Source organism: Scyliorhinus torazame, chromosome 15 (assembly GCF_047496885.1).
Source record: "Scyliorhinus torazame isolate Kashiwa2021f chromosome 15, sScyTor2.1, whole genome shotgun sequence".
Classification (NCBI taxonomy): domain Eukaryota; kingdom Metazoa; phylum Chordata; class Chondrichthyes; order Carcharhiniformes; family Scyliorhinidae; genus Scyliorhinus; species Scyliorhinus torazame.
Window position 1 is genome coordinate 140,997,067 of NC_092721.1, and position 26,689 is coordinate 141,023,755.

At 47.5% G+C, this 26,689-nt stretch overlaps 1 protein-coding gene across 2 annotated transcripts in view; it reads right to left on the reverse strand.

The window, feature by feature from the left end:
• LOC140391866 (palmitoyltransferase ZDHHC20-B-like) overlaps positions 1-26,689 on the reverse strand; it is a 132,675-nt gene that overhangs the window by 13,725 nt on the left and 92,261 nt on the right. For both annotated transcript variants that reach the window (XM_072476848.1, XM_072476846.1), the window contains one exon: positions 10,340-10,429. In XM_072476848.1, the coding sequence (XP_072332949.1) occupies positions 10,340-10,429 (90 nt within the window). The remainder of the gene's footprint in view (positions 1-10,339; positions 10,430-26,689) is intronic.

Below are 26,689 nucleotides of genomic sequence, written 5' to 3' on the forward strand. Positions count from 1 at the left end.
TCTGCACCGGCTCTTGGAAAGAGCACCCTACCCAAGGTCAACACCTCCACCCTATCCCCATAACCCAGTAACCAAACCCAACACTAAGGCCAATTTTGGACACTAAGGGCAATTTATCATGGCCAATCCACCTAACCTGCACATCTTTGGACTGTGGGAGGAAACCCACGCGCACATGGGGAGGATGTGCAGACTCCGCACAGACAGTGACCCAAGCCGGAATCGAACCTGGGACCCTGGAGCTGTGAAGCAATTGTGCTATCCACAATGCTACCGTGCTGCCCAGTTTGATCCTGGGTCTCGCCCCAACAACCCAATGATGTGCAGGCTAGGTGGATCGGCCAGGCTAAATTGCCCCTTAATTGGAAAAAAAAGAATTGGGTACTCTAAATTTATTTTTAAAAAAAGGGAAAACATTTCATTTGAAGGATCCCCCCCCCCCCCCACCCCCCAAAAAACAGTGCAGCATCTTCATTAATGCACTGGTGTGTCAGCCTTGGATTTTGTACTCAGGGTCTAGAAGGAGACAAGAGTGCAGGTGATGTAAGCTTTAAGGAACGTCTTAAAGGAGCGTGAGGTGGAAAGATTTAGGAAGGAAATTCTAGAGCTTAAGCTGGATGGCTGAAGGCATGATCATCAATAGTTGAATGAAGGAATTGGGCCATGCACAATAAGCCAGAGTTGAAGGAATGAAGTGATCGTACAGCAGGGTTATGCGACCTTTTTGTGTGACGAGTTTCATTTAATTTCTTTTTCTTACTTAAGGACAAGGTTTTGCTTTCTTTTCTTTTTAAATAAACATTTTTGTTGAGGTATTTTTGATTTTACAATAACGACAAACTAAACAATATATGAGTCTATAAACATAGTGCAAATAGCCTGCTTCCTCCCTTACAGGTCCCACCTTTATTAACCCCATACTCCAAGCTAAACTAACCCCTCCACCCCCTTCTGCTGACGATTAGTTTTCTGCAAAGAGGTCGACGAACGGTTACCATCTCTGGGAGAACCCAAACAGTGACCCTCTCAAGGCGAACTTGATTTTCTCCAAACAGAGAAAGCTAGCCATGTCAGATAACCAGGTCTACGACTTTGGGGGCTTGGAGTCCCCTCCAAGCTAATAATATCCGTCTCCGGGCTACCAGGGAAGCAAAGGCCAGAACGTCTGCCTATTTCTCCCCCTGGATTCCCGGATCTTCCGACACCCCGAAAATCGCCACCTCTGGACTCGGTGCCACCCTTGTTTTTAACACCATGGACATGACGTCTGCAAACTCCTGCCAGAGTCCCCTAAGCTTTGGGCATGTCCAAAACATGTGGACATGGTTCGCTGGCCCCCCCGGACACCTATCTTCTATACCAAAGAACCTGCTCATCTGGGCCACTGTCATGTGAGCCCAGTGAACAATCTTAAACTGTATCAGGCTGAGCATGGAGCATGTTGTGGACGCATTGACTTTACTCAACGCATTCGCCCAGAGACCATCCTCTATCTCTCCTCCTAAATCCTCTTCCCACACGCTTCAGCTCCTCAGTCTGCATGTCCTCTGACCCCATGAGCTCCTTATAGATCTCGGAGACCTTCCCTTCTCCTACCAACACTCTGGAAACTACCCTATCCTGTATCCCCCTTGGTGGTAGGTGCGGGAAGGTTGAGACCGTCTACGTAGGAAGTCCCGCATCTGCAGGTACCTGAATTTGTTTCCCCTCGCCAATCCAAATTTCTCCTCCAGCTCCCTCAAGCTAGGAAAGCTCCCTCCTATAAACATATCCCCCAGCCTCTCAATTCCTGCCCTCTGCCATCTCCGAAACCCCCTGTCCATCCTTCCCGGGGCAAACCGGTGGTTATTACGGATTGGGGACCAGACTGATGCTCCCTCTGCTCCCACATGCTTCCTCCATTGCCCCCAGACTCTCAGGGCTGCCACCACCACGGGGCTGGTGGAGTACCCTGCCGGCGGGAACAGCAGAGGCGCCGTTATCAACGCCCCCAAACTGGTGCCCTTACATGAGGCCGCCTCCATACGCTCCCATGCTGACCCTCGCTCCACCACCCACTTCCTGATCATGGCGATATTCGCCACCCAATAATAGTTACTGAAGTTTGACAGCGCCAGCCCGCCCTCTCCCCGGCTCTGCTCAAGCATCCCCTTTTTTACTCGCGGGGTCTTGCCCGCCCATACAAAGCCAGTGATAACTTTGTTAACCCGTTTAAAAAAGGGCCGTGGAATAAAGATGGTGAGACACTGGAACACAAACAGGATTCTTAGAAGGACCGTCATCTTCACCGTCTGGACCCTCCCAGCTAATGACAAAGGGAGCGTATCCCACCTCTGAAAATCGTCCTTCATTTGGTCTACCAGACAGACCAGATTAAGTTTGTGCAACTGTTCCCATTACGTGCCATTTGGATGCCTAGACACTGTTGCTCTCTTTGGTTGGCTCTGAATATGGTGGTCAATATGGTCACCTTCCTTAATCCTAATTATGTTTGCTTTAGAGTCGCCAGGTATCTTTCGATACCGCCACAAGGTTCAAACCCGAATACTGATCAAAGACTCGGTACACCAGTTAGTTAGTTCAAAGTCAATACTTATTTATTTACACACACAGTTAAATATACGTATGCACAAAACTCTACAGACTAAACTATCACTACTGCTAAAGTCTATACTTAGCTTCGGGCGCCCACTCAGTCAGAGGAACAATGGCCGTTATTCGGTTCTGAGGCTGCTGGGGTCGAACTGGTACAGGGGAACAGCTAAGGTCATCTGTCTGGTAGCGTGCGTTGACCTTGGACTTACTTGCTTCTGGTGCAGCTGGTGGACAGGTCTCTCCTCGGTGAGAGCTGGGTCCAAGGGAACGATTCTCTCTTGGGGGCTCCTTCTTATACCCAAAGGGGCTTCGTGCTCTTTTGGGCGGGCCTTGAACTTGGCCCCAATCAATTGGGCCGTTTCTTGATCATTCATATTGATCACATCCAATAAAGGGGTGGGTGCCCTGATGGCTGGGCGTGTCCTAGGTGGCCATTGGTCTGCTTTGTTTCGGCCTCCTCTGGCGCCGGGGTGTCTGCCTTAGTATCGGTTACTCATTTGTTCCCGGAGATGGGCCATTAGTATGCTAATGGGCCTGCAGTTTTGATCTTGTCTGGGAGCTGAGGCTCCAATATGCAGACAAACCCTGAACCTGCTTGTTTACTCAGTATTGCCCATTTTCCCTGCAATCTTTGCAAAGTGTCCATTTTGTAAAGGAAGTGGCCATCCCAGATGGCTACACTCCCTCCTTGTGATCCTGAAAGCGAAGCGTGATGTATCACATTACCGCGTCGTCTTCGTTCTCCCAAGCGGGGCACCCATAAGCACTTCACAGGCTCTACACTGCCCTATCCTATGAATCCCAATTTTTACCTAAAATCATTTTACATACATACATCATTATAAAACTCTACGGGGCGCTATGACATTCAGGCATGCATTACAAAATAGAAAAACTGGAACCTCTAACTATCCTATCCTCAATAAGCTATCCTCACTCAAACAATCAAAAATAATCTACAACATTTTAAACTGTACAAATAGCAGCAACACAGGTTTCTCTGGCTTGGCAGTCAAGCACAGAGATTTACATTTCTTTATTGAACAAACAAAACACACACAAAGAAACGGATGCACTTTAATTCACTCAAGGGGTTGAGGGGTTTGGTGAAGTCCGAAGATAGGGGACCTAAACGTGTATACCGGGGTGTGAGAGCGGGAGGCTCTCCTTCGCCATTTTCTGAGTCTAAGTGTCTGCACGACACTGCAGAGTATCGCCAGTACTAAGAGTGCTTCTACGATGTAAGATAGTGAATACCAGGTGATAATCTTGTCACACAAGGTCGGGGTGTCGGTAACTGTCTCGGGGGTAACTATCTCGGGGTACAGTGTATGGCAGGGGTGGGAATCATTCACGGCCTGTGTGGCAGGGGACAGGGGGGTTAGGGTCCGCGCGCAACTGAAGGGATCCCGCTATGATCCAGGTGAAAAACATAAAGATTGTCTTCATCTTTCCTTCTGTCGGTCTTCTTTTTCTTCCTCTGGGGTTCCCGAGGTTCCTGAGTTCTGTGGACACAAGCATAATATCTTTTATTATCTTGCTTAAGATCTCATATGTCTGTCTGTCATTTGTTGCCAATTACCCATTATGATTGGTCACCATCTGTGACTCCCTCATTTTTTTAATTTTTAAACGAATATTTGGACAAGACATCCGAGAAAAATACTGACACAGTGCGATCTACCATCCTAATGTTTGAGGATGTAAATAGCATACGGAAGCAACCTAAGGGTTGCTAGAAACAAACAAAAGAATTTTGAACTGAAAGTGCCAAAATGGGGTGCGTATGGGCCGCGTCGGGTAAGAAATGGGTGGAATCCCTGGGTAGGACGGTGAACAATGCCATTTGTGCTCTACCCGAGCGTAGCTGACCAGAGGGGGGTCCTCAGGCAGGGCGGGGACCAGTGCCGCTTCTCCACTGCCTGAGCGACGGGCAAGAATGGGTAAGAATGTGGTCGTCGTGGGGGCTGCCTCTCGTGATCGAATCAGAAGAGTAGCTATGAGTGGTGTCTGCCGACAAACTTGTTCCATTAACAGCCATTGGGCGTCAAAAAAAGTGGTGGCGTGGGGCCATGAAAACTTTTAAATTCACAAACAACATTTAACATGTACATTAAACGAACAAACATACAACAAACATGGTGCAGGTTCCATCAGAATACAGGAGATCGTAAATCACATTTGGACTGGGGTGTCACTAGCAAATGGAGGGAGTGTAGCGTGACTGAAGAAGAGAGGAAGGAGGAGCGAAACAAAAATGAAGTGGCATTGCTGAGGTATCGCTGCCATGAGAAGTGGTGGGTCAGCGCTCACAGTTTGCATGGGGCAGCTGGGACCTTGTAGTTGCTGTGGGTGGTGTTCTCTTTCATATCTGGGGGCGAGTCTAGCTGGTGGTGGGGGTCTCCTGCAATCTCAGGCGAAGTGTCCTGACTGCCCACAGGTGTAACATGACCCCTGGGGCACATAAGGTGGAGCAGGCTCTCTAGTGCATTGTTTCCTTGGGTATGGTTCCCTGGATGGGGGGGTCGGGGCTGTTGTTGTCGTTGCTGGTTCGGGGGGCATTGGTGGGCTGATTCCGTTGCTGTTTCAGGGGGGCTTGACATTCACATGCGTAATGTCCTAACTGTCCACAATTGTAGCATTCCTGGGATTTAGACTGCGGTGGGCTGTTCCTGCCCTCATTTACCCATGCGGGGTTCTGGTGCGTCCTAACTAGATGCATGTCTGCTTGCTCTTCCTCTGGTTTTGCAAATGCGGTTTTGCCTTGGATGGATTGTTCCCAAGTGCGGGACAATCTTTTCAAAACCCATTTCATGTTGTGGGCCTCGTCCGAGGGGTTGTAATTTACGCAAGCTCTATGTCCTGCCTCTGTCGCATGAGACTAGGATTCGAGTCCATTTGGTCATATTATCCACGGACAAATGGGCGCAGGCTAACTCTCCAAATACTGTTGTGAAATGTATCCACAATCGTCCAGCAAACGCTGTGGGGTGCTCTGTTTTCTTTTGCCTACACTTGTTTAGGCCTTCTACGGGGTCTCCTCTGTTATAGCCAATCGCATCCAGGATCGCTGTGTGCATTTCTTGGAGTGTGCCTCCTCCTACATTCTGTGGGTCGGGAAGGGCTGCCACGACTGAAGGGTCGAGGCTTAAAACCGTGAGCTTCACTTGCTCCTTTTCGCCCAGGCCGTACATGGTAGTCTGCTGTTTAACTCTAGCGAAAAACTGGTGGGGGTCTGATGTGGGAAGGAATGGTGTAATTTTTCTGCACGCGTCCCGTAATTGGGTCATGGTTAATGGGGTTGTATATAGGAAATCTGCGTTTCCTTCTGCTGCGGCCCTGCGGTGTGTGGTTACAGGGTTCATGGGGTGTGTTCTGCCTGTTCAGTCGGGGGTTGGGGTGCTTTCCTTTTCTGGGGTTTTCCTTGCGTACATGTCCCATGTACATATCTGTGGGCAGTTTCATTTAACTCCTGCCAATTGGGGCCGTTTTCCTGGTCTAACTGGGGTCCAAACGTACTTTGAAACCCATTCTGGACAGAAAGCAGAGATTGCAATTCTGCAATTTGCTTCCGGCACTTTGCGTGATCTACGGAGCTCTGCCTTTGTTCTGCCATGGAAGTGTGGAGCGCTCGTAGGGCTGCTTTTAAATCATTGCACTGTTTCTGCAATTGCTCTTCCTGTTGCTCGCTTTCTTGTCTTACCAAGACCGCGCGTTGCGTGTCCTGGTAGGCCTTATCGTACTGGGTCTGAAAACTACTCAAATGGGCGAGACAAGACTGATATGCCCGCTTGGCATCATCCACCTCTCTGTCCCTCGCTGCTAACTGTTCCCTTAACTCCTTATTCTCCTTCTCAAATTCGCTCACATCTCCCTCACTATTTCTGTCTCTCTCCTCAATCTCTCTGCGGAGCGTCCTAACGGCCTCCTCTGTGCCAAGCAGGACACGATTACCATCGGCTTGTGAGCTTTCCTCAAGCTCTTCTTATGAATCCCTGACAGGTTCTCCGACCAAGTATGTCCTATACTCCCGGGACCTGTTTCGTCATTGGCGCAGGATTCACTCCAAAGGGGCCATCCTTTCCCTTTGAGATATTTCCTGATCTCTTCATCCCATACGGGACACTGTCCTACTCTACTGGTCGCTGCAACCTCAAATTCTTGGGTGTTCAGAAGGCATTCCATTGCCTTCATTGCCATTTTCTCTCTATCTCTGAGTTCTCTACTGAATTTGGAACAGGGGGTGATAAAGTGGTGATGTAAACACGGGTAGGGCTTACGCTAATTTCCGGCCTACAAAACTCCCGACAGTTTTACGCAACAAAATCTCTCAGGCTTACCTTATATCCCTGTTAGTACGCATGCATTAACACACTTCCGAATCTTGGAGGTTTGATCAGTATCGTTCTTACACTTGTAGTTTTTCTGTTTCCAATTGGATTCCAATTCCAATTTGGATTCTCTCGGAGTGACTAGGCCACTTCTAGGGCGAGTCCCGTCAGAGGTCGCCAGTAAATGTTGCTATATTTATTTGGCTATGAATATGGAGGTCAATATGGTCGCCTTCCTTAATCCTAATTATGTTTGCTCCAGAGTCGCCAGGTATCTTTCGATACCGCCACAAGGTTCAAACCCGAATACTGATCAAAGACTCGATACACCAGTTAGTTAGTTCAAAGTCAATACTTATTTATTTACACACACAGTTAAATATACGTATGCACAAAACTCTACAGACTAAACTATCACTACTGCTAAAGTCTATACTTAGCTTCGGGCACCCACTCAGTCAGAGGAACAATGGCCGTTGTTCGGTTCTGAGGCTGCTGGGGTCGAACTGGTACAGGGGAACAGCTACGGTCGTCTGTCTGGTAGCGTGCGTTGACCTTGGACTTACTTGCTTCTGGTGCAGCTGGTGGACAGGTCTCTCCTCGGTGAGAGCTGGGTCCAAGAGAACAATTCTCTCTTGGGGGCTCCTTCTTATACCCAAAGGGCCTTCGCGCACTTTTGGGCGGGCCTTGAACTTGGCCCCAAACAATTGGGCCGTTTCTTGATCATTCCTATTGATCTCATCCAATAAAGGGGTGGGTGCCCTGATGGCTGGGCGTGTTCGAGGTGGCCGTTGGCCTACTTTGTTTCGGTCTCCTCTGGCGCCGGGGTGTCTGCCTTAGTATCGGTTACTCAAATTTTACTCTTTTGTTCCCGGAGATGGGCCATTAGTATGCTAATGGGCATGCAGTTTTGGTCTCGTCTGGGAGCTGCGACTCCAATATGCAGACAAACCCTGAACCTGCTTGTTTTCTCAGTATTGTCCATTTTCCCTGCAATCTTTGCAAAGTGTCCCTTTTGTAATCGGGAAGTGGCCATCCCAGATGGCTACAATACCTTAAACTTCCCCCAGCACTCTAAACGGCAGTTCCCCCAGTCGCATCTTCTGTCCCCTCGCCTGGATCGCAAACATCTCGCTTTTCCCCATATTTAGTTTGTACCCCGGAAACCGGCCAAATTTCCCCTGAATCCTCATGATTTCTTCCATCCCCTCCACTGGATCCGATACATATAGGAGCAGGTTGTCTGTGTAAAGCGAGACTCTGCGTTCTACTCCCCCCGGACCAACCTCTTCCAGCCCCTTGAGGCTCTTAGCGCAATTGCCAGCGGTTCTATAGCTAGCAGAACAACAGTGGGGAGAGGGGGCATCCCTGTCTCGTCCCACGATGTAGCCTAAAATAGTCCAATGTCGTCCGTACACTCGCCACAGGAGCCTGATACAGCAACCTGACCCAGTCAATAAAGCCCAGCCCAAATCCGAACCGTCCCAGTACCTCCCACAGATATTCCCATTCTACCCTATCAAAAGCCTTCTCTGCGTCCATTGCGACCACTACCTCCATCTCCCTACCTTCTGGGGGCATCATGATCGCATTTAGCAACCTTCTTACACTGGACACCAACTGCTTTCCCGTAACAAACCCAGTCTGGTCCTCCCCAATCACATCCGGAACCCAGGCTTCAATCCTAGAGGACAAAATTTTGGCCAGCAGTTTGGCGTCCACATTTAATCGGGATATCGGCCTGGAGGACCCACACAGCTCCGGATCCTTATCCCGCTTCAGGATTAGCAAGATCGTGGCCTGTGACATCGTCGGGGGAAGCACCCCTCTCTCCCTTGCCTCATTGAATGTCCTCATCAACAGCGGCCCCAATATCCCAGAGAACATTTTATAGAACTGCACTGGGTACCCATCCGGCCCCAGGGCTTTACCCGACTGCATGGCCTTCAGCCCCTCCACAATCTCTTTGATCCCAATCGGGTCCCCAGCCCGTCTACCAGCTCCCTGTCCACCTTCGGGAAATTCAGCCCCCTCTAGGAGGTGCCTTATCCCCTCTGGCCCAGGTGGGGGTTCCGACCCATACAGCCTACTATAAAACTCCTGAAATGCCTTAATCACCCCTGCTGAGTCTCCCACCAGGTTCCCGTCTCCATCCTTTACTTTCCCTATCTCCCTGGCTGCCTTCCTCTTTCTAAGCTGCTGTGCAAACATTCTGCTGGCCTTCTCTCCATGCTCATAAATCGCCCCCCTCGTCTTTCTCAGCTGCTCTACAGCCCTTCCTGTTGTTAACAAGCCAAACTCCGCCTGTAGCCTCTGCCGTTCCCTTAGAAGCCCTGCCTCTGGGGTCTACGCATACCTCCTGTCGGCCTGTAGTATCTCCTTTACCAGTGGGTCCGTCTCTGCCCTACCTATCTTCTCCCTGTGGGCCCGTATCAAGATCAGCTCCCCTCTAACCACCGCCTTCAATGCCTCCCAGACCACCGCTGCTGAAATTCCCCCCGTGTCACTGACCTCCAGGTAATTCTGAATACATTTCCTCAATCGCCCGCCACCTCCTCGCCCGACATAAGAAACAGAGTGAGAGAGAGAGACAGACTAGACCACAAATCCTGATCACCAGGGAAGGAAGTAGGGATTGGCGCTGAGTTTAGGATTTAGATTCAACTAACAGCGACTTTGCATTTGCCTCTGGTGACGCACACTCCTAACTGGCCTCGGCACAAGTCATACAAAAATGGGCACACCGACACACGAGCTAGCACGCACACACTGCAATTTTACGGCCCTTCCCATTGGTGGGATTTTCCTGACTTGCCAAAGTCAGTGGGCTTTTGAATGGCTCGCCATATTTTCCAGCCCTGTCTCTGCTGCCCTGCTGTGATGGGGCCGTAACATTCCGCTCAAACAGACTCACTCATACACTGGTCTGAATTTTTCAGATGGTGGGGTGTTGCTTCCCACCATCCCAAGTGTCGGCAGGTAACACATCCCCACTGGCTCCGAGTGCCCGACAGACATTTCACGTTGAATAAGCAGTAACTGGCTGCAGGCGGGACTTCACTCGGGAGGAATTGCTGCCTTAGAAAGCTGCTGGAAATAATTTCAAAACAAATATTCTTATCACCAGTACAGGGAGAAATGAAAACCAAACGGATGGAAGAGTCATTAATGCACTCCTCAGTCTTGAATTATACTGGATATGAACATTGGGCGTGTCGATTTTCCATTGCAAGTAGTATTTGTCCAATCTAAATGCGGCACTTGGAAGCTTCTGTATTACTTTTTGCTTTCTCAAGTAACTAATTTTGCTTGAACATTTTCCCATGAAAAACTATTCAATAGACAGCAAACAGAGTTGACCGAAGGGGAACACCAAATTAACAGATATTTATAAACAAAGGGAGTAAATGTACTTTTTGGCAGGTTCAGTATGGTTGCTTGTGTTGGGTTGCTCTGGATCTTGACTGACCAAGCGAGTTGGATAAGAACATCCATCACCGAGGCTGGAAGATAAAAACAGGAAGACAAGATGCTTTTTACTCTCACTCACAGCAATGGGATCTCATGGATGCAAGACATATTCAAACATTGTTGGAGCAAAGTAAATGAGTAATTCATTTACATTGCAAATTTGTTTTTGTTTTTTTTTAAAAGGGAGATTGCAACTGGAGCAAGATATGCTAATATTTTGACTCGAAATTTCTCTGTGAACATTAAAATAAGTCTTTATAATTCATTAACATTTCGTGGGCGGGATTCTCCGTTGGCTGACGGCGAAATCGTGAAACGCGATTGGGCAGAGAATAGGTTCCGACACCAAGATCGCGGTTGGCGCCAATTTGTCTCTAAATCACAATTCTTACACCTCGACAACGGCAATAATAATAATAATAATCCTTATTGTCACAAGTAGGCTTACATTAACACTGCAATGAAGTTACTGTGAAACTCCCCTGGTCGCCACATTCTGGCGCCTGTTCGGGAACACGGAGAGAGAATTCAGAATGTTCACATTACCTAACAGCACGTCTTTTGGGTCTTGTGGGAGGAAATTAGAGCACTCAGAGGAAACCCACGCAGACACAGGAAGAAATTGCAGACTCCGCACAGACAGTGACCCATGCCGGGCATCGAACCTGGGACTCAGGCATTGTAGCCACCTAAATTGGCCAACTCCCGATTTAAAATGGCGAACGGTAAAGGCTGATGGGAAAGTCAGCCAACACAGGCAGAAACCAGCAGGTGCAGGTTTGCTGTGTATTTAACGCTGCAAAGCCCAGACAGCATCAATACCAGCGACCATCAGCATAACAATGTAGCAGCCATCTACATACTGATGAGCAATCCCCAGGAACAATAGCAACATTTGGGACACACAAAACTAAGCCAGACTCCCCGACGCTAGCAGGAGCCAACACAAAAGAGGTTAAACGAACACCTCAAGACCGCCCATCGACCAGGGAACCGCTCCAGTATTGGAGAAATCGAACCAAGCGATTGGAACGAAGTCCAATCACCTAGAACCAGGTACAGGGTCCGCCCCGAAAGGCGGGAAGCCCCCTGGGGACTATAAAGTTAAGCCCCCAAGTTCAAATCGCTCTCTTCGTCTTGCCCAGGTCACCCAGCAACGCGAACCAACCTTGACCGTGACCGGTGCAGTGACCACCGAAAGAAGTCTTAGTTCAACGCTCGCTACGAGATAGGCGCTCCTAGCTACCAATCCGTACCAATTTCAAATCCCGCAGACTCAGAACCCGAACGAAAGGCCATTTGTTCCCCAGACCTGGTGGGCCAGTCCGAAGTTAAGTATAGGCCTGTTAGTTGTAGAAGTAGCTTAGACGTAGAATTTGTGCATGAGTAGCGATTACTGTGTATAATAAATGTGCTTTGAATCATACTAATGGGTGTATTGAGTTATTGATCATTACTTGGACTTGAACCTCGTGGCAGTATACCTGACGACTCGAGAGCAAAGGTTATAAAACAGAGCCAATTGAACCAACCAAAAGTTAGCAATATATTACTAGCGACATCTGACGGGACCCGAACTAGAAGTGGCTTAACCACTCCGGGAGAACCCAAAGACATTTGAATTAGAGATCCAATTGGGAACAGAAAACCACAAGCGTTCAAGCAGTTCTGATCAATCCTCATAATTCGGAAGTATGTTAAATGCATGCGTAACTAACAGGGCTATAAGGTAAAACTGATAGATTTTTTGTTGCGACAAAACTGTCGGGAGCTTGTATTTTGGAAATTAGCGAAAGCCGTACCCGTAACTACAGCACCGCCTTAGTCCCCCTGTTCCAAATTTAAAAGAAGCATTCAGATAAGAAAGATGGCAATACAGGCAATGCAACGCTTCATGAACCCAGAAGAATTTGCAGTCGCAGCGACCAGCAGCAGTAGAGTAGGACAGTGTCCCATATGGGAAGAAGAAATCAGGAAGTACCTCAAAGGGAAAGGATGTCCCCTTTGGAGCGAATTCTGTAGCAATGAGGAAACAGGTCCCGGGAGTATAGGACATACTTGGTGGGAGAACCTGAGCGAGATTCACAAGAAGAGCTTAGGGAAAGCTCGCAAGCCGGTGGCAATCGTGTCCTGCTTGGCACAATTGCGAGGCACAGAGGAGGTCGTTAGGACGCTCCGGAAAGAGATTGAAGGCATACATCGAATGAGTAAGGTCGATGTCAGTGAGGTAGAGAGAGAGAACGTAGAGTTAAGGAGGAAGTTGGCAGCAAAGAACGGAGAGATGGATGATGTCAAGGGGGCACACCAGTCTTGTCTGGCGCACTTAAGCAGCTTCCAGTCCCGTAAGAAAAGGCCTATTAGGACACGCAACGTGCAGTCCTGGTACGAGAAGAAACCGAGAAGCAGGTAGAGGCATTGCAGAGGCAGTGTAGTGAACTGAAGGCAGCGTTAAGAGCACTCCATGCTGCCACCACGGAGCAAAGACAAAGCTCACTAGACCACGCAAAGTGCCGGAAGCAGATTGCAGAGCTGCAATCTCTGCTTTCAGTTCAAAAAGGATTCCAGGAAACCTTTGGAGCAAAATTAGATGAGGAAGACGGCCCTGATTGGGAAGAGTTAAATGAGACAGCGCAGAGATATGTTCAGGGAACATGTGCGCAGGGAAAGCCCCAAAAAAGGAAAGCGCCCCAACCCCCCACAGAGCAGATAGTTCAGGCTCCAATGAACCCAGTCACCACCCACCGCACAGCCACATCGGACGATACCGAATTTCTGTACACCACCCCTTAACAGTGACGCAATTACGGGACGCGTGCGAGAAAATCACACCATTCCTCCCCACCTGAGACCCCACCACTTCTTTGCCAGAGTAAAGCAGCAGGCAACCATGTACGGCCTGGATGAGCGAGAGCGTGTAAAGCTCACAGTTTTGAGTTTAGACCCTTTGGTCATAGCAGCCTTTCCCGACCCACAGAATATAGGAGGAGGCACCCTTGCAGAAATGCATTCCGCAGTCCTAGATGCAATCGGGTATAACCGGGGTGACCCCGTAGATGGCCTCAATAAATGCAGGCAAAAGAAAATCGAGCACCCCACAGCGTTTGCTGGACGCCTGTGGATCCACTTTGCAGCAGTTTTTGGAGACTTAGACCACGCCAATTTGTCCCCAGACAACATGGCCAAATGGACCCGCACCCTCATCTCCCATGCCACAGAAACAGGACAAAAAGCTTGTGCGAATTATGATCCCTCAGAGGAGGCTCATAATAAGAAATGGGTAGTAAAAAGATTGTCCCGCACCGGGGAGCAGTCTGTACAAAACAAACCCGCAGTTAAAAATCCCGAAGAAAAGCAGGCCGACGCAGACATACAAGCAGTTAAAACACACCAGAACCCCGCATGGGTAAACGAAAGCAAGAACAGCCCCCCACCAAAGTCACAGTATTGTTACAACTGTGGACAATTGGGACACTTTGCAAGGGAATGCAATGCCCCATGAAAGCCACAGAGAGCCCAGCAGACGGGCACTCTAAGTAAGAATAAGACAGAGCCCATAGCACCCGTTCAGATCAGACGGACCTGAACGGAACGGACTGACGGTGTTCGGGCTCCCCCAGTTGGGTCTGCGACACCCTTTGGGATAGGTCTGGACGACTGGTAGTCGCAGCAAAGATGCGGGGACAGCCCATCGAGTTTCTCTGGGACACAGGAGGGTCCCTCACCACAATAAATTCCTTCACCATGTTCCAAAAGGACACGTGGCCCACTACAGCCACTATCACCCTCAGCGGCTTTACAGGCCACTCACAGCAGGGACACATCACAGCCCCTGTACCCATTCAAATCGGCAACATCACCACCAAGCACCCCATAGTTTTAGTCGACCTGCCCCACACAGCAGAACACATTCTGGGCATAGACTTTATGAATTCCCACAATCTATCCTTTGATCCAGTCAACCAAAGTGTCTGGAAAATGGCAAAATCTGCAAGAGCCCCCGCAAAGCTCACAATAGGAGAATACGCCAACAGAATTACGCAGTAGGCGAATTTTGGTTTAATCCGACTACAATTAGAACGGACAAGCAGGTTATGGCAGTGTTACAAAAGAACAGGGCAGCATTCGCGACCCACAAACACGACTGTGGCGGGATGACTGGTTCAGTACAAATCACAGGACCTAACCCGAGACCCCAAAGACAATATGGATTTCCCCAAGAGGCAAAGGGAGTAATCGCAAAAGTAATCGACAGCTAATTAGAGCAGGGCGTACTTAGATCAGTAGCCTCTACTAATAATGCCCCGATTTGGCCAGTGAGAAAGCCCGATGGATCATGGCGACTGACCATCGATTACCAGGAACTCAACAAAGTCACCCCCGCAGCAGCCCCCACAGTAGCCACAAGTCCCGAGACCATGCTCAAGCAGGGACTCAATTCCCGATACTTTATGGTTTGGGATATCAGTAATGGATTCTGGTCCATTCCATTGGTAAAGGCGGCCAGTACAAATTTGCCTTCACCTTTAAAAATCAACAGTACACGTGGACATGTCTTCCACAAGGATTCCACAACTCCCCCTCCATTTTCCACCGACAGCTGGCAAATGGCTTAGCCAAATTTTCTCGCCCCGAATGTCTGGTACAGTATGTAGACGACCTACTACTGCAGTCAGACACCAAGGAAGAGCACATTGAGCTTCTGTCCGAACTCCTGGAACTTCTACAAGCAATTGGATGTAAAGTTAACCCCCAAAAGGCCCAGAAAATAAGTTGATATATTTGGGTATAATTATCACACATGGTAAACGCGAGATCGAGCACAAAAGGATTGACTCGATTGCTAAATTGCCCCTTCCCCAGAATGTTTCAGCCCTCCGGTCGTTTTTAGGACTGGTTGGCTACTGCCGAAACTACATTGACTGTTTCGCCAGCAAGGCAGCACCCCTCTCAGACCTCCTAAAGAAAGGAGTCCCCTGAGAATGGCTTCCGCAGCATACGGATGCAGTGGACGCTTCGAAACAAGCACTCATAGCAGCCCCCGCACTACAAGTTCCAGACTCGCTTTCCCCCTGTGCGATAGAGGTAGCAAGCACAGACCACACCCTTTCGGCCGTGCTCCTTCAGGAACGGCACGAACAGTTAAGGCCTGTGGCTTACGCCTCCAGAGTTTTAGATGCTGTGGAGCAGGGATTTTCAGCCTGTGAAAGGCACCAGCTCGCAGTTTTTTGGGCAGTACAGTATTTTTCGTACATAACCGGACTGAACCCCATCACAATCCTCACAGAACACACCCCCACCCAACTTTTACTGGACGGACGACTCAAGGACGGTACAGTTAGTCAGATAAGAGCAGCCAGGTGGACCCTTCTTTTGCAGGGAGGGGATATCACTGTTAAAAGGACAAAAACCCACACTTTTTTAGCCGACAACCTACAGTACCCCGGAACCCCCATGAATGTGAAATTATATCTCCACACCACAACACAGGCCCCTTTATTGCTAAAACACCCACCAGAAAGATAGGTAGTTCAACCCAGAGCCCCAAGCACACAGACACGTGCGAACCCATGAGGATATATGTGGATGGATCTTCCACAATATTAGAAGGGAAGCGCATAACAGGATGCGGTATTTACGTCGAGGACGTGCAGGGACGCGCCCTAGAAGAAATAGCAATAACACTTCCAGGACACTGAGGCGTGCAGGCAGCAGAACTTGCGGCCATCGCATACATAGTGGAACACCCAGATTCCTTCCTCAGCCCAGCAGACATATATTCGGACAGCCTCTATGTCTGCAACAGCCTTACGGAATTCCTACCCCTGTGGAAAGCAAGAGGATTTGTTTCCGCGGACGGAAAACCCCTTCCTTCAGCCCCATTGCTCCGTCACATTTTAGAGAGAGCACAGAACAGGATTTTTGGAATAGTCAAAGTTCGAGGTCACCATCGTTCCTCCCCCCCAGGAAATGTAAAGGCCGACGCACTGGCTAAAGCAGGTTCCAGGCATGGATATTTTTGGACACCCCCCGAAAGCGCACCATTGAATGCAGTTCAGGTCTCGCAGACTAATATCGAGGATTTAGTGCAGGCCCAGAAGCAGGACAGCAATCTCAGGGAGATTTTGAAAGGAAACTATCCAGCCCCCTATGAGGGGTTTAAAAATGCTCTGACCACACATGACGGTGTGGTGTTAAAAGGCACCCTTTATGTGGTTCCTGAACAGGACAGGAATCAACTGATTTGTTTATTCCATGACGGTCATGGACATCAGGGAATCAATCCCACTACAGCCCATCTCAGGCAACTTTGTTGGCGGCCGAGTTTAAAGGACGATGTAAATCACTAAATTGAGAATTGCCTTATCTGTGCCCAGAACAACCCGGACAGATACGCCAAAAAGGCTCAGCTCAGTCACACCCGACCTGTTAATGGCCCCTGGACTAACCTCCAGATTGATTATATAGGACCATTGCCCCCTTACAGGAATGATTATAAATATGTACTCGTGGTGATAGACACGTTTACAAAATGGGTGAAAGCATTCCCATCCAGAACAAACACGGCAAAGACCACAGCCAAGATCCTAACCCACCACATCTTTACGAGATGGGGACTCCCCCGCAGCATTGAATCCAACCAAGGCTCCCATTTTACGGGACGTGTCATGAAGAACATCCTCACGATATTTGGCATTACCCAAAAATTCCACATTGCATACCACCCCCAGTCGAGTGGTATCGTGGAGCGCATGAATCGGACCCTAAAATCAACCCTCAGAAAAATGGTCCAGCAAAACAACACCACTTGGAATTCGGTCCTCCCTTTTGCACTGATGTTTCTGTGAAATACGGTTTCCACATCCACAGGTTACACCCCACACACTCTCATGACCGGACGCCCCATGAAAGGCACAGAATTTTTATTAGGATTAGATTTGACCAGCCCGAAGTGACGGCCCTCACACACGGGAACGCAGTCAAACAATTAGTGGAGAATGTTAAAACGGCTCAGCTAGCAGCCGCAGTGAAATTGCGCACAAGAAACAGAGCAAGGCTTGTTTCGATAAGACAGTGCATGCGACTGAGTTCAGTGTAGGACACCAAGTCATGCTTTCCGTATACAACCCCAGCACATTCCTGTCACCTAAGTATTCGGGTCCGTACTCCACTGCGGACAAAGTAAGCCCTTCCATCTACAAAATAAAGTACCCCAATGGAAAGACTGCGTGGTTCCATATCAACCAGACGAAGGCATATGGAACACAGTCTAACCACGCACACCACGTCATGCTCGACGCAGCAGACCACACCCCGCCCACAGCCAACGTAACCCTACCCTCCCCCAACACGTCCAGCCCAGCCACGGACTCAACCTCGACTCCACCCCCGAAATATAGACTCCGCCCCGGACCGCCCTCAGACTGCAGCAGCAGCAACAGCGACTGTGACTCGGACAATAGCCACAGCACACCTCCCTACTATCCCCATGCAACAGGACCGACACCCAGCGAAACTGACCACGATTCGAGTGATCCCTTCACGATCACTTTCCTGAACAAACCCCACCACCGACCACCGACCTACAATGACGACCCCGACTCCGTCCCCACAGAACTAGGCACCACCTTTTGGCACCGAGATAATTCGTACAGAGTCGTCCGGAATGACGAGAGTGATCCCAGATCACACCATGCAGCCCTATCAGCCCTGATACACTCGAGAGTTTGGCATCCGGGAGAAGATGACGACTTTGAGTCTGACTCCCAAAACGAGAACCCCTTTGCGACCCTGTTCGCAACCGATAACTGAGGTGTCCAGATGATGTTTTAAAAAGGAACCGCTTGGGAGAAACAGTGTCCTTTCTGATGGAACCTGCAGCATGTTTGATGTTGTTTGTACTTGTTCTGTTAAATGTTGTATGTCAGACCGGAATTTTTTTTCCATGGCCCCACGACACCACCCTTCTGACGCTCACTGGAAGTCAGAGAAACTAGTTTGACCAGACGCTAGTTCAGCGGAACTAGTTTGTCCGCAGAGACTTGTTAATGTCCCAGACGCCAGTTCAGAGGAACTCGTCTGTCGATTGAAACACAGACCCCCATTCATAACTGCCCTTCTGGTTCGAAGGTAGAACCAATACGGCAGCCCCCCAGGATGACTACATTTCTTGCCCGTTCTTGTTGGTTGCTCAGGCAGTGGAGAAACGGCATTGGGACCCGCCCTGCCTGGGAACCCCCCTCTGGTCAGCTACGCTCGGGTAGAGCACACACGGCATTGGTCGCCGTCCTACCCGGGGACTCCATCCAAATCTTACCCGTCGCGGCCCATACGCACCTAATTTCGGCACGTTTTGTTCAAAAAAGTTTTGTTTTGTTTTCAGGTGACCCTTAGGTTGCCAACCTTATGCTATTTACATCCTCAAACATTTGGATGGTAAATCGCACAGTCTGCGAGACGGCTCGCACTGGGTCATTATTTGTAAATGTGTCTTGTCCTGAAATTCGATTTTTGAAAAATAAATGAGGGAGTCACACATAGTGTCCAATTATAAAGGGAGTAATTGGCACTAAAGGACATTAGAACATAAGAACTAGGAGCAGGAGTAGGCCATCTGGCCCCTCAAGTCTGCTCCGCCATTTAATGAGATCATGGCTGATCTTTGTGGACTCAGCTCCACTCTCCGGCCCGTACACCTTATCCCCGAATCCCTTTATTCTTTAGAAAGGTATCTATCTTTTACTTAAAAACGTTTAAAGAAGGAGCCTCTCAACTGCTTCACTGGGCAAGGAATTCCAGAGATTCACAACCCTTTGGTGAAGAAGTTCCTCCTACACTCCGTCCTAAATCTACTTCCCCTTATTTTGAGGCTATGCCCCCTAGTTCTGCTTTCCCCGACCAGTGGAAACAACCTGCCCGCATCTATCCTATCTATTCCCTTCATAATTTTATATGTTTCAATAAGATCCCCCCGCATCCTTCTAAACTCCAATGAGTACAGTCCCAGTCTACTCAACCTCTCGTCATAATCTAATCCCCTCAACTCTGGGATCAACCTAGTGAATCTCCTCTGCACTCCCTCCAGTGTCAATATGTCCTTTCTCAGGTAAGGAGACCAAAACTGAACACAATACTCCAGTTGCGGCCTCACCAACACCCTATACAATTGCAGCATAACCTCACTAGTCTTGAACTCCATCCCTCTTGCAACGAAAGACAAAACTCGATTAGCCTTCTTAATCACCTGTTGCACCTGCACACCAACTTTTTGCGACTCGTGCACCAGCACACCCAGGTCCCTCTGCACAGCAGCATGTTTTAACATCTTACCGTTTAAATAATAATCCATTCTGCTGTTATTCCTCCCAAAATGGATAGCCTCACACTTGGCAACATTGAATTCCATCTGCCAGACCCTAGCCCATTCACCTAACCTATCCAAATCCTTCTGCAGACTTCCGGTATCCTCTGCCCTTTTTGCTTTACCACTCATCTTAGTGTCGTCTGCAAACTTTGAAACATTGCACTTGGTCCCCAACTCCAAATTGTCTATGTAAATTGTGAACAACTGCGGGCCCAACACTGATCCTTGAGGGACCCCACTAGTTACAGGTTGCCAACCAGAAAAACACCCATTTATCCCCACTCTCTGCTTTCTGTTAGTTAACCAATCCTCCACCCATGCTACCACTTTACCCTCAATGCCATGCATCTTTAGTTTATGCAGCAACCTTTTGTGTGGCACCTTGTCAAAAGCTTTCTGGAAATCCAGATATACCACATCCATTGGCTCCCCGTTATCTACTGCACTGGTAACGTCCTCAAAAAATTCTACCAAATTAGTCAGACTCGACCTACCCTTTGTGAACCCATGCTGCGTCTGCCCAATGGGACAATTTCCCTCCAGGTGCCCCACTATTTCCTCCTTAATGATAGATTCCAGAATTTTCCCTACAACCGAAATTAAGCTTACCGGCCTATAATTACCCGCTTTCTGCCGACCTCCTTTTTTAAACAGTGGTGTCACGTTTGCTACTTTCCAATCCTCTGGGACCACCCCAGAGTCTAGTGAATTTTGATAAATCACTAGTGCGTTTACAATTTCCCTAGCCATCTCTTTTAACACTCTGGGATGCATCCCATCAGGGCCAGGAGACTTGTCTACCTTTAGCCCCATTAGCTTGCCCAATACTGCCTCCTTAGTGATTACAATCATCTCAAGGTCCTCACCTATCATATCTTTATTTCCATCAGTCACTGGCATGTTATTTGTGTCCTCCACTGTGAAGACTGACCCAAAAAACCTCTTCAGCTCCTCAGCCATTTCCCCATCTCCTATTATTAAATCTCCCTTCTCATCCTCTAAAGGACCAATATTTACCTTACCCACTCTTTTTTGTCTTATATATTTGTAGAAGCTTTTACTATCTGCTTTTATGTTCTGAGCCAGTTTACTTTCATAGTCTACCTTACTCTTCTTTATAGCTTTTTTAGTAGCTTTCTGTTGTCCCCTAAAGACTTCCCAGTCCTCTAGTCTCCCACTAATTTTTGCCACTTTGTATGTTTTTTCCTTCAATTTGATACTCTCCCTCACCTCCTTAGATATCCACGGTCGATTTTTCCCCTTTCTACCGTCTTTCTTTTTTGTCGGTATGAACCTTTTCTGAACACTGTGAAAGATCGCTCGGAAGGTTCTCCACTGTTCCTCAACTGCTTCACCATGAAGTCTTTGCTCCCAGTCTACCTTAGCTAGTTCTTCTCTCATCCCATTGTAATCGCCTTTGCTTAAGCACAAAACACTAGTGTTTGATTTTACCTTGTCATCCTCCAACTGTATTTTAAATTCCACCATATTGTGGTCGCTCCTTCCAAGAGGATCCCGAACTATGAGATCATTAATCAATCCTGCCTCATTACACAGGACCAGATCTAGGACCGCTTGTTCCCTTGTAGGTTCTATTACATACTGTTCCAGGAAATTATCCCGGGCACATTCTATAAACTCCTCCTCAAGGCTGCTTCACCAACCTGGTTAAACCAATCGATATGCAGATTAAAATCTCCCATGATAACCGCTGTACCATTTCTACATGCATCCGTTATTTCTTTGCTTATTGCCTGCCCTACCATCCTGTTACTATTTGGTGGCCTATAGACTACTCCTATCAGTGACCTTTTCGCCTTACTATTCCTGATTTCCACCCAAATCGATTCAACCTTGTCCTCCATAGCACCAATATCATCCCTTACTATTGCCCGGATACCATCCTTAAACAACAAAGCTACACCACCGCCCTTACCGTCCATTCTATCCTTTTGTATAGTCTGATACCCTTGGATATTTAACTCCCAGTCGTGACCATCTTTTAACCATGTTTCAGTAATGGCCACTAAATCATAGTCATAGATTGTCATAGAATTTACAGTGCAGAAGGAGGCCATTCGGCCCATCGTGTCTGCACCGGCTCTTGGAAAGAGCACCCCACCCAAGGTCAACACCGCCACCCTATCCCCATAACCTAGCAACCCCATCCAACACTAAGGGCAATTTTGGACACTAAGGGCAATTTATCATGGCCAATCCACCTAACCTGCACATCTTTGGACTGTGACTTTGGACTTTTGACGTCATTCACGATTGAACCACGTCCCAACGGTACAGGTCCCTCCTGCCCCAGTACTGATGCCAATGCCCCATGAAATGGAATCCCTCTTTCCCGCACAACTCCTTTAGCCACGTGTTTCCCTAATTCCTTAACAGGCTATCATACGAGATATTAAAGCAAGATAGTAACAGCCACTATGCTTGATCCCACAGAACTCCAGAACCAGAGAAAAGAGAAGAGAAGAAGAACCATGAGGACATCCTCCGCGTGGCTCATAACCCTAATGGACATTTGGTTGCGCGCGAACGCGAACCCTCTGACCTCAACTCCCCCAGCCGTTAATGATTCACTTCCCCCACAGTACACAGAGCCCAGTCACACGCGACACCACACCATCTTGGTGTGGCAGGTTTATAACCTGGTACTCCCTGTCCTACTTGATAGAATCCCTATTGGGTATTGGCGATACTCTGCTGCATTGTGCAGACTATTCGTCTGAGAAAATGGAGAAGGAGAGCCTACCGTGCTCGCACCCCGGTATATAGGATAAGATCCCCTATTTTCGGATATGACCAGACCCCCGACCCCCGCGATCTATAATAAAGACCATTCGTTTGTGATTTGTTGTAAATAAAGAAATGTTCATGAGCAATTGTACAATCCTGAGCTTGACTGCCAAGCCAGAGAATGTGTATAATACTGCTATGATTTTGTTTGTATGGTTTAGGAAGTTAGTGTGATGAAATGTTTGAGTGAGTGTAATTTATTAAGGATAGTTAGAGGTTCCGATTTTCTTGTTTTGTAATGCATGTCCCTGTTTGACATAGCGCCCCTCAGAATTGTCAGTTAAAATTTTTTTGCATAGTTATGGTCAGTGTCGAGGCCATAGAAGAGTGCTCGCCTGGTCAGGGAATGAAAAACAACGCAGTTATGTGATCCTTCACGCTTCGCGTAAGGCTCACAAGGAATGAGTGTAGCCACCTGGGTTGGCCAAGCCCCGATTTAAAATGGAGAACAGCAAAGGCTGAAGGGAAATTCAGCCAACACAGGCAGAAACTAGCAGGTGCAAGTTACTGTGTATTAAACTCTGCAAAAGCCCAGACAGCATCGATACAAGCAGCCATCTGCATAATAATGTAGCAGCCATCTACATACTAATGAGCGATCCCCGGGAACAATCGAAACATTTGGGATAAACAAAGCCAAGCCAGACTCCCTGGCGCCAGCAGGAGCCAACACAAAAGAGGTTAACGGACACCTCAAGACCGCCCATCGGTCAGGGAACCGCTCCAGTATTGGAGAAATCGAACCAAGCGATTGGAACAAAGTCCAATCACTTGGAACCAGGTACAGGGTCCGCCCCAAAAGGCGGGAAGCCCCTGGGGACTATAAAGTTAAGCCCCCAAGTTTGAATCGTTCTTCTTGACCGGGTCACTCAGCAACGCGAACCAACCCTTGACAGTGACCGGTGCAGCTGCCGCCGATATCCAGTAAGTCTTAAGTCAACTCTCGCTACGAGATAGGCGGTCCTAGCTACCAATCCGTACCAACTTCGAATCCCGCAGACTCAGAACCCGAACGAAAGGCCACTTGTTCCCCTGACCTGGTGGGCCAGTCCGAAGCTAAGTATAGGCCTGTTAGTTGTAGAAGTAGCTTAGAAGTAGAATTTATGCATGAGTAGCGATTACTGTGTATAATAAATGTGCTTTGATTTGAATCTTACTAATCGGTGTATTGAGTTATTGATCATTACTTGAACTTGAACCTCGTGGCGGTATCATAAAGATACCTGGCGACTCGAGAACAAAGGTTATAAAACAGAGCCAATTGAACCAACCAAAAGTTAGCAACAACAGAATGCAGGAATCCATTGTTCAGTTCAAGTAACATCTGTCGTTGGGAAAATGCTGGAATTCAAAATTAAGGAAGTAGTAGCAGGGTGTTTAAGAAAATCATAATATAATCAAGCAGAATCAACGTGGTTGTGAAAGGGAAATAATGTTTGACAAATATTAGAGTTCTTCATGGATGTAATATGCAGGGTGAACAAAAGGGAAACAGCTGATTTAGTGTATTTGGATTTCCAAAAGCATTTGATAAGGAGCTATAATAAAAGGTAACTCCCATGATAAGAGCTCATGGTTTTGGGGGCAACATATTAGCATGGGTAGAAGATTGACGAGCTAACAGGAAGCAGAGAACCACGATAAATGGGCCATTTTCAGGTTGCCAAATTTTAACTGTGGGATCATTACCGGGGTCTCAATTATTTGTAATGCACATTAATGGCTTGTATGAAGGAACCAGGTGTATTGTAACAACATTTCCTGACAATACAAAGTTGGAGAGGAAAGCAATTTGTGAGATGATAAAGGGATTAGAGATAGATTAAATAAATTGGCAAAAATCTGGCAGATGGAGTTTAATATGTGGTAAAATGTGAGGTTGTCCACTTTGACGCGAGGAACAAAAAAGGTTATTTAAATGGAGAGTGACTACAGAATGCTGTGGTACAGAGGGATCTGAATGTCATTGTGCACGAATCACAAAACATTAGTATGTGACAGGCACGACAAATAATTAGATGAGGGACAAATGGGATGTTGGTCTTCATTGCAAGGGGAATGTAGTATAATTGCATATGTGCAGGACAGGTTGAGCGAGCAGTTAATAAAGCATATGGGCTTTATCAATAGGGGCATAGAGTACTTAAGCAAGGATGCTATGATAAAGCTTTAGAAAACATTGGTTTGGCCACAGCTGGAGCATTGCATCCAGTTATGGGCACCGGACTTTTAGCAAGAATATGAAGTCATTGGAGAGGGTGCAGAAAAGATTCCAGAGATACTTCCAGCGATAAGGAACTTCAGTTACGTAGATGGATTAGAGAAGCTAGAACTGTTCTCCATGGAGAAGAAAAGGTTGAGGGGAGATTTGATAGAGGTATTCAAAATCAAGAGGGATTTGGAAAGACTAGAAAGGGAGAAACTGTTCCCATTGAGAAGTCTTGCTAAAGTTGTACAGGACATTGGTGAGACCACACCTAGACTCCTGTGTACACTTTTGGTCTACTTAATTGAGGGATGTGCTTGCATTGAAAGCCATTTGGAGAATGGGGTTTAGAAGGAGAGATGATCTTATTGATAAAATTCTGAGAGGGCTGGACAGGTAGCTGCTGAGAGAATGTTTCCCCTCATGAGGAATCTGGAACTAGTAAGTAGAGCTTAAATATCAGGAGCTTTCTATTTAAGATGGTGTTGAGGAGGAATTAATTCTCGGAGGGTTGTTAATCTTTGGAATTCTCTTTCCAAAGGGCGCTGCAGACTGCATTCTTGAATATATTCAAGGCTGTGTTTGGCAGATTTTTGAGTCAAGGTTATGGGTGGGCCGCTGCAAAGTGGAATTAAGGTCACAATCTGATCAGCTATGACATTACTGAATGGTGGAGCAGGCTCGAGAGGCCGAACGGCTTACTCATGGCCCTATTTCTTATGATCTTACTTATCTACCACCTTATTACCCTTTCATTTAATTAGTCTATATTCCTTGCAGGCCCTTTGCATCCACTTCACAGCTTAACCTCTCACCTAGCTTTGTGTAGCCATCAAATACATTGATATAGATGTGAAATAGTTGAAGTCCAAGCACAGATATTTCGGCACTCCATTGATTATCCTGCCATCTTGAAAATGGCTCACTTATTCCTGCTTTGTGTTCCATCTTGAGACAATTCTAGATCCATACTGATATACTACCTCAATCTGTGCAACATCTGCCACCGTATCGATTGCCTTCTGAAAAGCCAAGTATACACAACCAGTGGTTCTCCCTTATCTACCCTGCCAGCTACAACCTCAAAAGATTCCAACAGATTTGTCAAACACGATAAAACCATATTAACTCTGCCTAATCACAGCGAACTTCCAGTGCCCTACTGTCATGTCCTTTATGATAGGATTTAGCATTTTCCTACTACTGTCAGGTTTGCAAATTCTGAGTTTTCTCTTTCTTCATTTCTTAACCAGGAGGTAGAATGTGCAACCTTCCATTGTAAAATAAAGAGAACTCTGGTAAATGAAAACCAGACCATTCATGATCTCTTCTGTCTATATGCCAATTTCTGCATGGCTCAGGCAGTAATCCAGAGATTTTCTTTGAGGTTCTACTTTTTAATTTGTGTTCAAGGTCCTCAAACTTTCTCAGCAGAACTACATTCCTAATTTTATCCATGGTACTGGTTTCTATGTGGACCATGACAACTGGATCCTCCCCCTCCTTCTCGAGCCATGAGGAATAGTACTTCAGCCTGGCACTGGGTAGCCAACACATGTCAGAGTCACATCTTCCAGCCTCTAATCACTAACCAAATCAAAAACACCACCCATCCTAAGGCGTGTGACTGCCTCCTGGGTCAAACCTTGGACTCTAGTTCAACAACTCTCAGCTGAGGTTCCTTAATTCGTTGACATTTACTGCAGATATGGTTGCTTGAGATCATGTTGCTTTCCACAAACTCCTGCAAGTACGGCACATTTCCTGCACTGCCACCTCCAGTTAATTGAATATTTGAATTTTTATGCAATTATGTTACCACTTTTTAAAAAAAAGTTATTTTTAAACAAATTATATTAAACTAGTTCAATTAATAAAGTATTAGTTACAGGTTTCTTGTTTTAAATATTTACTGCC